The sequence below is a fragment of the Gavia stellata genome, chromosome 9 (genome assembly GCF_030936135.1).
Source record: "Gavia stellata isolate bGavSte3 chromosome 9, bGavSte3.hap2, whole genome shotgun sequence".
Lineage (NCBI taxonomy): Eukaryota > Metazoa > Chordata > Aves > Gaviiformes > Gaviidae > Gavia > Gavia stellata.
This window is the reverse complement of record NC_082602.1, coordinates 22,466,913-22,481,881: the sequence shown is the minus strand read 5'-3', so window position 1 is coordinate 22,481,881 and position 14,969 is coordinate 22,466,913. Positions and strand designations below refer to the sequence as shown.

At 49.7% G+C, this 14,969-nt stretch overlaps 1 protein-coding gene across 1 annotated transcript; it reads left to right on the top strand.

The window, feature by feature from the left end:
- Nucleotides 1–2,803: 2,803 nt before the first annotated feature.
- FGFBP3 (fibroblast growth factor binding protein 3) lies at nucleotides 2,804–3,325 on the top strand. Its single transcript, XM_059820836.1, has one exon. The coding sequence runs from the start codon at nucleotides 2,804–2,806 to the stop codon at nucleotides 3,323–3,325; it is 522 nt and encodes a 173-aa protein (XP_059676819.1).
- The last annotated feature ends 11,644 nt before the right edge of the window (nucleotides 3,326–14,969 follow it).

The window sequence follows — 14,969 nt, the reverse complement described above, 5'->3', positions numbered from 1 at the left end:
GTATGAGATTTAAAGTAAACTGTCCAAAAATTGTAACAGCAAAATGTTCATTAAAACACACAGTAATATTTCCCTCCAAGCCTGGTAACACTTCAGATAACCTGCTATAAAAGTTCTCAAACAACTCCATTTCACATTGCATGAATGATAACAAGAATGTGGAAAATGGACAAGGATCTCAGTGTAATAATATATAGCAATTACAGGTGTTCAGAACTTAATCTGAAAGCAACCCCAAGGTTTGGTGGACTAATAAGCTAAGGCACATGATGTGCTTTATGCTCACTGGAGCCGCAGAGGGTTTTAAAAGTCACAATGCAGTTCTTTATGATCCCTTATGGTACCCACAGCCTTAAGTTAGATGCCAAGATTCCTCATACAGCCCATGGGAAGTCCTCTGCATCCATGAAAGGGATTTACACAATCCAGCATGCCAAGCAAGGAGCCACACACAGCTAATGGTCAGCTAAGCCTTGTCCTTCAGAGATAGTTATGAATGTAACTCCACGACAGAAGGAGATACCAGCTTCCACTTGAGAGTCTTGGTTGTAAACCCTCTCCTGTGGTTTGTTGCCTAAGCCATTTTATTTCCTTCTCATGACCCTCTCTTCCCCCCACCCCAACCAACCAACTAGGGAGAACTCTAAGTATGAAATGCAGCTAGGAAATAAATGGGAGATCTATCTGAAAATGCTGCCCCCTCCCCCAAACTGGAGAAAGGACGCTGCATCCCACCTCTCCACCAGCAGTCATTCTCTCAGTCTCTGCAGAAGTCTTTCCTGTTTAGAACTTATTGCACAGAAAGACAAATGAGACAATATCAGCCTCTCTCTCCTCCATTGAGTCCCACTGCATGTTATTTGTCCAAAATAGAACAGCCCATGAAGAAAGATTAGAGGGGTACTAGTACCCCCAAATATCCATGTGTAACTGAGGCACTCTTCTGGGATGCTTTGCCAGGCTTTACCCTACTATAAGCAGTGGGTGTGTGGGGGGGTGTATCTTTAAAGAAGTGACTGTAAAGGAGGGATGGCACAGGAAGAAAGCCTAGAGCAGATGTCACTGTCTCAGCCAGCCGTCATTACAGCAACATTGATCTCGTTGGGCAAAGAAGGCTACACTTCGCTTTTTCGTTCCACCCGCAGCGCCGCTGCTGTGCTCTGGCCGGGGCGGTGGTGGACACCGGGGGTCCCCCCGCCACTTGGGACGGGAGCCACGGCTGCCTCAGCCCGCGTTACGCCCCGCAGCCCTGCCTGCTTCAGGGTAGCTGCGGTTCAATTATTGCATTACACTGACAGCATGACGGTCTGGATACTATCTCCGCATCAATGTAAATATAGGGTATTACACGGGGGGTATGAGTGTATCTATATCTACAGCTCGGTAATAATCTTTCCAAAAGCTTGTGACAGCACAGGGGACAGCCTGGACCTCTCCCGCAAGTGCCTTGGGCGAGGAGTGTCTCTGCCATGCGGTGCTGGGCTCGGCGTGCTGAGCAGGGACACGCTCTTCTGCTGATCCGCTGCTGCGGAGGCAGCGGGGAGCTGCCGGGGACTCGGGGGCTCGTTGTCTTCCGTCTTCATAAGAGGGTCACAGTGATAAGCAGTTTGGAACAGATGTGCAAAGTACATCATCGCCCATGAAGCTGAAGGACGCGGATTTTGAGTCTACGTCCAACCGGAGATTCCCAAAACTGTTGTCTGATCTCCCATCCCCAAAAGCGCAGTAATGCAAAGATCACATCTACGTTCTCTTGAAGCTTCTGGCATTTTTTTTAAAAACACATCCTCCCTATATCGAAGCCTGTCTCCACATTAACAAAAAATAACCATCCTAGAATAATAATAATAATAATAATGAGAATCCCTTTTTGTGATCCAACTTCATCAAGTGCGAAGGAAAATAACCAAATCTATCCTCGTCCACCAGAACACACACACACACACCCCCCCCCCCGAACGGAGGCTCTCCGCACAGCCGCTGCTGCCCGACTCGGCACCCAGACCCCGCTCCCTCGGCCACCTCAGCCCCGGGCTGGTTTTGCGGTACCGGCGTCCCATTTCCTCGAACAAAAGGAGAGGGGGGGGTCGGCGAACTTCCCGCAAGTCGGTGCCGTCGGGGCACAGAACTCCCCGCGTGTCCCCCCGCGGGCGGCGGCCCGGGGAGGGGCGTCGGTGGGAGCAGCCCCCGGCCATTGATAACCCCCGTGCCCGGCCCCGCCGCCGGCAGCCGGAGACCGCAGACCGCCGGGCGCGCCTGTCGCCGGGCACCCCCACTCACCCCACAGCGCGCCGTGAGTGCCCTCGGGACAGAGCGGGAAACAGCGGGGGGCGTTGCGGGGAAAGCGGGTTCGGGGGGAAGCGACGGGGCTTCAGGGGAGCGGTTTGCCGGGAGCCGGGTCTGTGCCGAGCGGCGGCCGCTCGCTGCTTCGGTGCTGCAGCCGGCGGGTGCGGGATCCCGGCTCACGCCGCCCCGCGGGTACGGCTCCCCGGCTGGGGTGCCCCCCGGGCCCCGCCGCCATCGGCGGTCGTCAGCGGAGCGGGGGGCGGAACAAGCTAGCAGCCCCGCGGGTTACGACCCTGGAGGGACAAGCCCGCTCTGCGCCCCTCTGCCGAAACCAACGCCAGCCGGCTCAGCCCGGCGCGACCCCGAGGGCCGCGCTCCCGCGGGGCGAGCAGCGGGAGCACCCGCCCGCCAGTGTCCGTGTCTCCGCAGGCCGCGGAGGATGCGGCGGGTCGGCGGGCCCCGCGCCGGGACGCTCCGTCGCTGAGGCACCGCAGAAGGCTCCCGCGGCGCCGAGGAGATGAGGCTGCCCCTGGCTCTGCTGGCCCTGGCCGCCCTGGGGGCCGCCGCCGCCGCCGGCGGGGCGGGCCGGGAGGCGGCGGAGGCGGCGCAGGCGGGGCGGTTCTCCACGCCGGAGCAGCACCGCTGCAGCTGGGAGCTGCGCTCGGCGGCCGGGGCCAGCGAGCTGCGGCTGAGCTGCCGGCCGCCGGCGGGCGGCGGGGCGGCGCGGAGCTGCGCCTACCGCGGGGAGCCGCGGCGCTGCCCCGCCTACGGCGCCCGCAGCCGCCAGTACTGGCGGCAGATCCTGGGCAGGCTGCGGCGGCGGCGGCACCCCTGCGCCCAGGGCGGCCCGCTCAGCGCCCGCCTCTGCGGCCCGGGCCGGGCGCCGCCCGAGGCGCAGCTCCGCCTGCTGCCCGGCCCCGGCCCCGGCCCCTCCCCGCCGGCCGCCGCCGCGGAGCCCACCGAGGACCCGGCGGAGACCTACTGCGCCGAGCGGTGGCACTCGCTGTGCAGCTTCTTCGTGGGCTTCTGGGAGGGCTGAGCCGGAGCCGCCCCCGCCCCGCCGGGAGGGAGCGCGGCCGCCGGTCCGCCGGGCCAGGGCTTGCTCTGCCCGGCCTCCCGGTCTTGGCAGCCCTCAGCCGCCTGCCAGCGGCGTCCCTCGGCTTCGTCAGCTTTCCTCTTTTCCTCTCCAATAAAGTGGTGACTATTTTCTGACAAGCAGCTAACGTGACTCCTTTCTCGTCAAAGCCCTGTAACACCTGCAGCACCGTCACTGCCCGACAACGCGCCCGACATCTGTCAGCTAACTGAGATGAGAGCATCTAGGGATAGTCCATGTATCCGAGTTCATTAAAGTTTTTCAGAGGATGTAAACACCGAGAGACAGCTATTCCTTCCCCTAAATCAATTTCTGTAAGCCTAAAAGTTACACTGAAATTACCCAACTAGAAAACCATTTATAGCAAAACAAGGAACAACTGAGACTTCGCTGAACAGCAAGTCCTAGACAAAACCTTCCTTGCTTACGAAGATTTCACAAGCTAAACAAGCCAGTCCAGTCCTGTTTCCACAGAGCAGATGATCACTGACTGACTTTGAACAGGAACAGGAACAGAGTTGGGTGGGAAACCAGCTGTGAAAAGGTGGAGAAACTGAGAAGCAGCTAGGCACAGAGACTGCATTTTGGAGATGAGTGGTGTTTCACCTAGCTAATGAGCTAAGGGCAAAGCAACAGTCACATTAAGAGGGACACAGTGTTGAAGTAGGCAAGTTGTTTTACCAAGGGGGAAGAGGGGTTTTAGATGTTAAATACTTTATCCACTTACTGAAGCACAATTCTGTGGTACATTTTGTTAAGGAAAGCTCAGGTTTTCCTCAGTTCCGATTTCTCTTCTTTAGACACATCCCACTCAGACTGTAAAAACATGGATTGTGATTCCTACAGCCCATACCCGACTGTGCATCAACAACGTCTCTGCCCCACTGCCCAGTACAGCTGTGCAGAGGGCAGGGCTGCACTCGAGGTAAATGTGGGAAGGACCTAGTCCCTTCATTCATAAAGAAGAAGCTCCTGGTGGGTCACTTGTGCAGAAACTGGAACAATACCTGTCTGCAGAGAGGTGTTTGATTAAGGCTTACATAAATCTAATTGTTCCACAGAGATACCTCGAAACCACCCCTGCAGTCACTCCCAGGGCTGCTTCTCATACATTGTTCCTGAAGGAGAACACTTGGTCGCATCAGCAGACGAGGCACAGAGCAGCGGTACCCCAGCAGCAGCAGAGCACCCATCGTGGTCCCCTCACACATGACAGGACCAGTGATTAAACATCAAATCCCTGATAGGTGCAGTAAAACAACCACATAAGCCATGGATAAAGCAGACAGGGCAATGTCAAAAATAAAACCCAGTCTCCCTCAAACAGGTGTACTTTCTTTTTAACCTGAAGAATCATTTGGGAAAGCAGCTGGGTTAGAAGAGGAAGCTAGCCCTATTTTCACAAGGCTAGTGCTCACTGCCTAACCAGCTCTCTGCCTCAGGAAACTACACCTCTGTCAAAGCTCTAGCATCAGAGGCGAGTGAGCGTTTAGCCATGTCGTATATATTCTTATGGCAGCATTATTTACCTTGATGGATCCCAGAATTTCACCTTTTCATACAAAGGAAATGGTTACAATGTGTTGCAAAAGTTTGAATTTCACAGCAAAGCTGTTGGCAAGCTTGTTAGGACAAAGTGTTATTTGGCCTCACATGTATGCACAGCAGCCTATGGACATGATGCAAGTGAGCTAAATCAGAATTCTAACTATTTTAAATTGAACTTAACCCAGACAAGAGAGCAAGCTTCTGACTTACAGCCCTTGCAACTTGGTTGCTCAAAATCTGTCAAGATAACAAGTAGTGTTCACTTTCCTTAACGTAGATTCATAACATAATTGTTCCATCAGAGAATTTGAGACTGATGAAATACTGCCCAGGGACAAATGCAGTGTTAGTTTTGAAATTATTTTTTAAAAGCTGAACTACAGAGCATTCAGAAAGGTTATGCAATGAGAGCTGCTAATTGCTAATCCTAAACACGGCCCCTTCAGACAACCTCTAAATGCACCCAACCTACAACATAACGTGCTTGAAGAAAGGCACACGAAAAGGGAAAAAGCCAACGAAAGCACCAAAACAGAACTGTTGCTTATGCAGCTCTAAGTGCATGTGTACCTTCGCAATCTGTCCTTTAGGCCTACTTTTGCACCATTAACCTCCACATTTAATAGAGAAGGAGTATTTGAGTTGAACCCCTTGCTTGTAGTCCCCAGACCTGCTTCATATACCATGTGCCACAGGTAGACGTGAGTACGGTCACAGCGCAGGTGAGGGGTGGTAGGAAGGTAGCCACAAACATGCCCTGCTCTGCAAACCAGCCCTCCTCAGCTGCCCCTGGCACACCTAGGCGCCTGCGGTCCTACACAGCCCCAGGCGCCTGCCCATGACTGGGAGCACTTGCAGGCTCTTTCTAGACGGTTTTAAGAATGGCTGTGGGGAGGCCACCAAGAGGCAGTAAGGATCTGCCCAGTGGCTCTCAAGAGGATCTGGACTGTTGTATAGAGCTCTTAGTGCCAAGGCATTTTCCTTTACAGCAGGTAGCTTGGGTAATCCTCACCAGCACTACGCAAAAGCTTCATCATCAATGTATGTAACTTGCACAATATTTTTTTTACATTACAGCTCAGTTTCCTTCACGAGTGTTGTACAAACAGCCATACAGCAGGCTGCTGGCCGTAGCATCGCACGATATCTTGCAAAAATACACAGCTTTGTTTTACTTCCATGGCACTGGCACAGCAGCTTTGTGCAGTGCCGTTAGGGCTTGCATTTCACACCGTCAGATGCAAAGGTGGAACACCATGGCAACTGATCCGATTACCCACATTGCCCTGTGTTTAAAAACCCAACTAGGAACTCTGAACAAATTCATTGTTTTACCCAAGAGGGAGAAGAAAGAAGAGGATCCCTTGCTCCGTGTTTCACCACATTATTCCCCTGATTCTCCAGAAGAGCTCAAAGTCTTTCCTGTAGCACCACCAAGTAACAAAACACAACAAGCCAACAGACTGTATTCACTGCATCTACTGTGGTTAGTAACACCAATGCCTAGAGCTGAATGGTAACAAAATTCAGTTTTTGTACATCGGGTATTGCAGATCCCAAGGGCTGGAAAACCATAGTCAGATCCTCAGATTTATTTTCAAGGGAGAAGACTGTGACTTTTTGCTTCCTAACTCAACATTTTCATCCTCGCCCATGGTTAGGTGACAGCTGACACCACCAGCTGAGCCAGCCAGACACAGGGAGGCTTTGTAGCCAAGATCTTCACCTCCAGCAGAACCTGTTCCTTTCCAGCCCTATGACAGCTCCACCACAACACATACTTGTCACCCCTCCAGATTTAGTTCAGCCACCCAAATCTGCCCACACATCCACTCTGCAGCCAGCCTTACCTCTGCTCTCCCATTACAGCTGTGGTGGTCCTTCACCTCTTCTCTGATTCCTGGCTCAGACGGCTCCTGTAATCTCACCCTGCCTTCCTCAGCTCCTCCTGGCCACCCAATGTCCTCAGCAAGAAGAGCCAGCATAGCCAGCCTGCCAGGAGCAAGCCCTGGCTGCCTGCCCCACAGGCCTGATAAGCTCTTCCACCCCAGAGGCAGGTGGTCCTGGTCATAATCAACGAGAGGGCACCTTCCCCACATGCAGCTGCAGGTTGGGTTATCACCACAAGGGTGCTGCCAGCTAAATGTATCAGGATACTATGTCAGTCTTTCAAGGAAAAGCATGAGCTACCTTAAAAAAAAAAGAATCAATTGACTTTTTAGCTTCTGGATTTTGAATTCTGGGAGTTCTAATTCTTTGGAAGTTTTCAGGGGTAAAAAAAAAAATCAGCTTTGTGCCATATTGCACACAATCAGCATTGTTTTCTTTCCTTTGGCTGCTCAGAAGAGATGGCAGCCAGTTTGAATTCACAGTTCATCATGTATTCATGAGACCATACCAACAGATATCTCAGTGTCTAGAGCTTCCAACAGAATCGCAACAGCTGGCAATACCGTTTCTTCATCTTCCTTTGGAGAAAAATCAGAGGTGCTGAATCTGGGTATGTTTTTAGTGCAGCTGCCTTTAATTACTCTTTTTACACATAGGAAACCCTTCATCTTATTAAATAGCAAACCAAAAATCTCACTTTCACCACTTTATGATTTTGAAGGGACAATTACAAGATGTTACTCTAATTTGTGAGGTCCAAGCAGACAGTAAGCTGTTGTGCTGTTGCAACAATCCCATCCTATAAAGTGACATCACAAAATTAATAAATGAAATAAATCTTTCTTCACTATCTGAGCAGAGCTGAACTAAGAACAGGAATCTCCAAAGGTTCAGCATAGGAATAATACTCACAGTGATGGCAGCTTTAGACAGACACAGCTGTGTCTTGAGAGCATTTCCGTGTCTGTAAGTCAGCTTAACGCCTGTGAATTGTGCTAGACGGAGGAGGGAGAAAAGTCCAGTATTCACAAAAGGAAAGACAGCACATGAGCTCTGCCCTGCCTGGACAACGGGACTAGCTCTTGTCCTCTGAAGGACCATCCACCCATTTATTCTTGGTTTGTAAAGGGAAACCAAAAGTAAAATACGCCAATGCATGCCAGTATACTACCACATATAGTATACCTTTTGCAAGGTAAGGTGCCACAGTGTTACTGAGTTGTCATAAGCATATTTTAAATACAGTTTTGGCTTAGTGGACACTGGCTGTTGTACGTCCTCAGTGGATTAGTTACTGCAGCAAAGCACACAAGTACTCCCGCACACACCTACATTACTGACTCTGCAAATGACTTTCTCTGTCCTCCTTTTGTTTGTTACACACTCAGGACCTGCAAAAACACTGCCGAGCTTTGCTCCCGCTCCTGCTCCCCTCTTCCCAACCCATTTCAAGACATGCAGAGTTAGACACAGTATTGAAAGGCAGCAGGTTGTGCTATCTCGGTGCAGACAAGTAAAAGACGATAGTCTCACAAGTGGCACTGGGTCGCTGCCAGCACAAGCACCACAGTACTGCAGGAAGCAGTCTATGGAGGCCGATTTAGAAAAACAAAGAACCCTTGAAATGGCTAAGCTGCAGAGAATTTCACCCAGAAATGTCAGTGGGCATGAAACCTGCAACAAAGTGGGGGGCTGCCGGAGGAGGTTGCCCGGAGACGTGACGTGGGGACCGCTGCGGCAGACACAGCCCTGGCACAGCCGCCAGCCCTGAGGTGGCAGCTCGCAGGACGGCTCTGGGGTTGCAGACCCCAAACTTTGAGCGGTTTGGTCTTTTGTCCCAGCGCATAACAGGAATTACTCTTTCCCAGGTTCTGTGCTAGGCACTTCCATGTGGAAAATGCCTGATATTAGGAAAATACCAGGAGGATGGAATAGGGAGAGATATACCCGAGCAAGATGTCATTATTTACATGTGCAGCAGTGCAAAAATGTACTTAGTACTATATATTGTGGTGTGTTTGGACCCAGCCACCCTGCAGGCTGTCCCCAGCACCCCAATGCCCTGGCCAAGGGGTGGGTGCTGCGGGGTTCCCAGGCCCGGGCTTCAGCACCCACATGTCCCCCCATGTCTCTGTGGGAGCCCTTAGCGCTGCTGCTGAGCACCAGCGCTTGAGGCCCTATACAACTATCAAGGACTCGTGTCTAAATCTTGCTTATTCCAAAAGCTGGTTAAACCGAGGCCTCAGCGAGGCTGGAGAAGTCCTTTAGTTATTACAGATACTTGTCAGAAATTGTTCTTTGGAAAAGGGGACGTGCCTAGGGTTTTGGGCTACTGGGATTTACGCTTAGCCTAGCCCCCACCCTCCTTGGGGCTGAAGGTCACATGGGCTGAACGAGAAAGATCAATTTCCTATGAGATAAGGAAAGCTAAAGAGAGTCTGGCACAAACTGAGCTTAATTGTCAGGTGTTTGACACAAACTGGGATTTAACCCGCTTTCCTGCACCGCTGTAGGAAGAGGAGAGCTGAATTTCCGTCTCATTCATGCCTCCACAGCTCCTCTGAACACTTCACAGTTTCAACAAGTGAAATCTGGTCAGGCAGTCCCAGTTCAACTCTCGTCTCTATCGGCTGGCTATACATGCCTGTGTTTACGTATTTGATGTTTCCACATCTGATCATTTGACATTGATGTTTGTTACCTAAGTTTAAGACCAGCCTGTTTTGGGGGAGTCTACAAAGGGATGCTGTGTTTTTTGTGACTTGTGATGCAACTTAAAAGCCATCAGGCTATTAACAAATAAGAGTAAGGCAGAGGTACACACAAAAAAGCAACCATTCAAGTGGGAGCTGGTTGGATAACGGGACCTGAAACCTTTGGGAATTTCTCTTTAAGTGCCTCCAACATATTCGGGGTTCTCCCTTGTGCCGCAAGCCCTGCCCGAGACTCAGCGTAAAGCCAAGCAGCACAAGAGGTCAGTGATTGGCAGGCTTTGTCATTTTGCCAAACACCAAACCCCTTCCTTTGTAATAATTTGGATTTTTAGGAATTCCCAGCTCAGTTCATGAACACAATTATATGAAAGAGGCTTTTAACTGTACAGTATTACAGAGTTTAGATGAACTCTCCCAGCCCTCACGCTCCTCCCTTATGTGGAAGAGATCCATTAAGTACAAGCATGTATAAAATATCTATGCTTTAGAAATAATTCAGCGTTTTAGGGCTTAACCTTGTTTGGTATGTGCCGTGCTTTGTGAAGTGTGTACAGTCTGCGCTGGCCTCTCGGAAGGCAAATATTGTTCCCAATTTATTTCAAGCACTCAGAAGGTTAATGATGCATGTTTCTCCGCGGGGGGAGAGGGCGTGAGAGGGGGGCAAGGCGCAGCCTGAGCTCAGCCCGAATTCCCGCTGGCTGAATAGCAGCGTGGCCTGACTGCCCGGCTCCGATTTTACTGTCGGTTCCAGCCTTCCCATGGGAGAGACCCCCCCCTGCGCCCCGAGTGGCCTCAGGCTCCCCCGGGCTCCCATGCAGCCCCAGCCGGCATGGACAGACACTGGGGGTCAGCCCGGGGGGGTCTCAGCACACCAGGGAAACACACGGGTGCCTCACTGACAGAAAAAAACGAAAAAGTATATATATAAATTATTAATTATTATAATATATAAATTATTAATTATTAATTAATTATTAATATTAAATACAAATTATATTTTTAATATATATATTTCAGAGCTCTGTCCTTGCTGCTGGCCCTTGCTCTCTGGACAGGTACATGCATTTAAGAACAGCTTGCTGTCAGCGTGTGCCCTGGGCAGAGGGCTCTGCTGCCTGCTCGGGTAGTGCCCAAGAGGCGCAGCACCATGGCCACGCTATCAACTGTGTCGTGCAGTTCAGTCACCCATTTTACACCCACTGTAGAGCTGTTGGATCAGCTGGAGAAGTTTTATGTTCATCTCTCAGAGGAAATCTAGGAATAAGTGCTCCTTGTAAAGTAAGGCTTCTTAGGATTAAGTTGTAATTAATTTCAGACTCTAACATGACATTATTTTCTGTTTAAACGGTCATAAAATGAGAAAATGTTTGATGAAATGGTGAAAATTCATGGTGAAGACTAAATAATCTCTTATTACATGTTCACAAAGTACTGAAGTTAAAATATCTATTTAAGAATGGAAATACATAGAACAAAATCTGGTTCAATAAAAGAGATCAAAATCCTAAAATGTAAAATTGTATGTAATACCTACTTTGGCACACATTGTTAATTTAATAAAAAAGATCTTAAAGCATTATTTTCTGCAAATTATATCCAGAGCCCCTATTTAGTCTGACTATTGGATTCAGCAGATTTTCTTGCATGAGTAAGTGAAGGTCTTCGGTCCCAAAATGTCTATGCGGTTTGAATTCTTGGTTGAAAAAGAGCAAAAAATCCTACAGTAATTTCTTATTTTTTTTCAAACTGCACTTGCAATTAGAAAACACATGAGATGTACCCTCAGACGTAGTTTAGTGAAAAGCAGAAGAAAACCTAGTGGCTGACTTTTTAAAGCTGTGCTTCTTTTCAGTCAAAAAAAGTATTGTGCACTTCCCAAAGTCGCCATCCTTAGCAGCAGCATGATTTGCACTAACAGGAATGAATATAGCCTCAACCCCATGTGTTTGCCGCTTCTTTTTTCATTTTAAGAGAAAAACCTTTCAAAATTATGACTAAATTTATCACTAGTATTCTTTTGATGGGAAAAGAATAACAAGACAGCCACACAAGAAAGTATTATTTCATGTTAGTCGAGACAAGATGTTGAGGATTTAGAGCTGATCTTTTGTCTCTGCTCAGAGACAAATGGTATAAAATTTATATGCATGCTTCTGTCCTGACAGCAAAGGGCTTCGGCACCACTCTCGCTGAGAGCTAACGGCTCTTGAGGATGCTGCTCTGTAAAGTCCCTCGGCATGAAATGGTCTCTCGCGATTCATCTCCCTTTAATAGCAGCTCCAAGACTACAGTCTCTCTCTTTTTGTTTTTGGGTTTTTTTAAGTTCTTTTATCCCTAGCTGAAGCTGCCTGTGTTCTCATTGGAGCCGAGAGGGTGCGATGTGAAGGTTTTCTCCCCTCGGCTCTATTCTCTTGCAGCCCTCAGCAGACGTCGGGGCAAGCTGGAGGCCCTATGGGAAGCGGGGCCCGATGTCATCCCACCCAGCGCGGGGCCAATGAACGTCCTCCGGCACCCGGCTCTGCCACACACGTACACATCAATGGCATCTTAATCGCTTCTGGGGGCTTTTTAAAGCTTTATTAGTCCATGGTAAATAGCAACGGTAACGCGACGGTTTATTTCAATGGACGTCTCTGAGCCAGGAACTTTATGGTGCCGTAGTCCCGTAGGAAAACACTACTGGGAAAGAAAAAAATAGTTTGCTTTAAGAAGTTATTATAGCTCTAAGGGAGATAAAGGCTCCTATTTTCATCTCTGGGAGATGAGGCAGCCCTGGGGCTGGGGCCAGCTGTCTGCAGGGGACACCTGTGGGGACAACACAGCCCCGGGGCCACCAAGAGGCTCCGCTGACCCTTTCTGACAGAGCCAGGAGGGTGGGGAGAGCCCAAATCGCCTGGCACCAGCTGCCTTCTTCCTTTTAATGTGCCCACATGGCAAACGTGGCTTAGGAACAAAATAACATCACAAAATTAGGAGTACACAGCCAATGCCACCAGAATATCATCTGTCACAGCTTGCTCTGCCTTTTATGTGGATCCTCACCTGCCATAGTCGTGCAGACGTTTCATTGCCTTCTCCATGCTCTTTGCTGCTCAAGGAAATTAGACTCAGATGATCGTGTACATTCCTGCCTCTGTAGTTCCTCTGCCCACAACTTGACGATGTAGTGAGACTCTCAGAGTTGCTAAATCCTTTCAAGTTATTTAAACTAAGATGCTGGAGCAGAGTAGACTTCTTGTTGGAAATTCAGAGCTAACTCCTGAATGAGGTTAATGAAAATATTTCTATCGTGCGTCACTAGCAGCAAAAGTAATTGGCTCTATAGAGAAGGCACCACCTAACATTAAATCAGAGTGGAAGTGAGCACAAAAAATTCAGAAGATAAGGCTGGAAAAGTCGTCATTTCCTGAAGAAGAACAGCTCATTTATTTTTTATTATTACATAGTCTAGGCAAGGACTAAGTACATGTAAGTACTCTTTGTAAATTTGAAATAGTGATTTGTTGGATACCCTCTGTTTTCTACACACCTTGGAAATCCCGTTCACTGCATGCTTGTGCAGTCAGCCCGGTTATCTCGTGCTGGCACCCCAAGGCTGGGGAACACTGCTTACGCCATCAGCTGCAGTCGGCAGAAGCTGGCCTTGCAGCTGGAAGAGGCAGCCTTGTCCTTCTCTGTTTTTGCTATTGCCCATGTTTTTATGTCAGTGCAAGTGTTTATGCAACGAGATCAGGGAACCAGTCTGGGTTGAAGCATTCTGGGGCAGGGCAGGTTTCGGCGGGGTCAGATCCCCCAGATGGTCATATCGGCATCAGCGAAGGGACGGCACAGGACCAGAAGTGAGTGTCCGAAGGCAGGTGAGCCTGGCTCTTTCAGTGACAGGACTGCTGAAATCTCATTTGAAATGGCTGTAAGTCTACAGCATAAGCTGTTTGTTTCTTGCAACTGAATGTAATTAGGGGTCCACAGAGGTCCATTTCTTTATGTTTGCCTATATCTGGTCTGAAGAAAGGGTGACTTCAAACTAGCTAACAGCAGTGTTTCACTGAACGTCATGTACAGTGAATTACACAGCAGAATTAAGATGACCCAGTGGAACTACTAAACTCCCCATGCACATTCGCCAGAGCATCTAGAGGGTGACAGGCTGTCCCAGCAGCAGCATGGAAACGCCATGGATCTCTGGCTCTAAAGATTACCAAAAACTTGAAATCTACGTGGTTACACAGAATTAACTGCAGTTCTGTTTGCCTTTTATCTGTAAATGCTCGGAGTTGTATCTTCTGGGCTGGGGCCGGCTGCTTGCTGTTGTTTCCAAGCCCCACGGGCAGTGAGCTGCTGGTGCAGGCTAAACCCCCCGTCCAGCATCCTGCCACAGCGGGTGTCACTTACACGGCTTATTTCTATCTGGAAAACAAAGCTGGAGGGCAGAAAAAATAGCTGTGGGGTTGATCGCTCAGAGAAGAAGTTCAACCAGTTAGGCTATTGAAGAGAATGTGGTTTTTTTTTTCTGTGACAACAAAAATCATGGCCTCGCTGACATGAGCTAATAGCTTTCCTGCTAGTATCTTGATCAGAAGCTGAATTAAACAGAGTCCCTGGCCTTACATTTAATGGGGCTTTAATGCTGCATCTAAGCTGCATTTTACATCCTCCACTATCACTCCTACCCACACCTGAAGGCTAAGAGCCACCCTGGGAGCTTGAAGGGACGACGGCCACCCTCAGTAGCCTGTGCTCTCATACAGCATCTTCCAGCGCCGGCCACGCTCTCACCCCAGCAGCCCTCACCTCCTTTGCCATCTCACAGGGGCCCCGCAAGCCCCCTCTCCCACCTCTGCTGTCAGCCTTGCCCTGGTGCTGACCGGGGCTCCACCGCTCCAGCCCAGACCCTTCCCTGTCCCCCAGGAAGAGGCTTTGTCCTGGGCCACCACCCAGGCAGGCACCAGGTCCTGGGGAGCTGCCGAGGGGTGCGTGGCCATTGTCACTCGGTGCAGACATAGCAAACGGAAGCCATCTCCAGTCTAGTGACACGCACGGGCTGTGTTTTAGCAACACTGGACAACCAGCCTTGCAAAAAACAGATCGTGCAGTCTGTCTTGTGCGGGGAGGGCGTGAAGGGAAAGGAACAGGCATGTAATGCTAGCAGGGCTTTTAGTTAAGTTTTTATTGATGAAATTAAGCTGTCCAAGACCTTCAATAATTGCTTGAGGTGGTAGAAAGGTAGCTTGGGTCAGATCTTCTCTCTTTAACTCCTAGGGACAACTTTTGTGGGCTCTCACAGAAGAGCATTAGTCATTCAACTTTGCGTGTGTATGCGTGAGCTCATCCCTAGCGAAGAGCATCCTTCCCCAAGGGAAAGAGCTTATTACAACTGCTGCTGCTCTTGACTTGCATTAAGATTGTAAATGGAAGAAGTCAGAGCAAGAAGTATA

Excerpts from the sequence above, each read along its gene's own strand:
- FGFBP3 (XM_059820836.1), top strand. The coding sequence starts at position 2,804 with ATGAGGCTGCCCCTGGCTCTGCTGGCCCTGGCCGCCCTGGGGGCCGCC.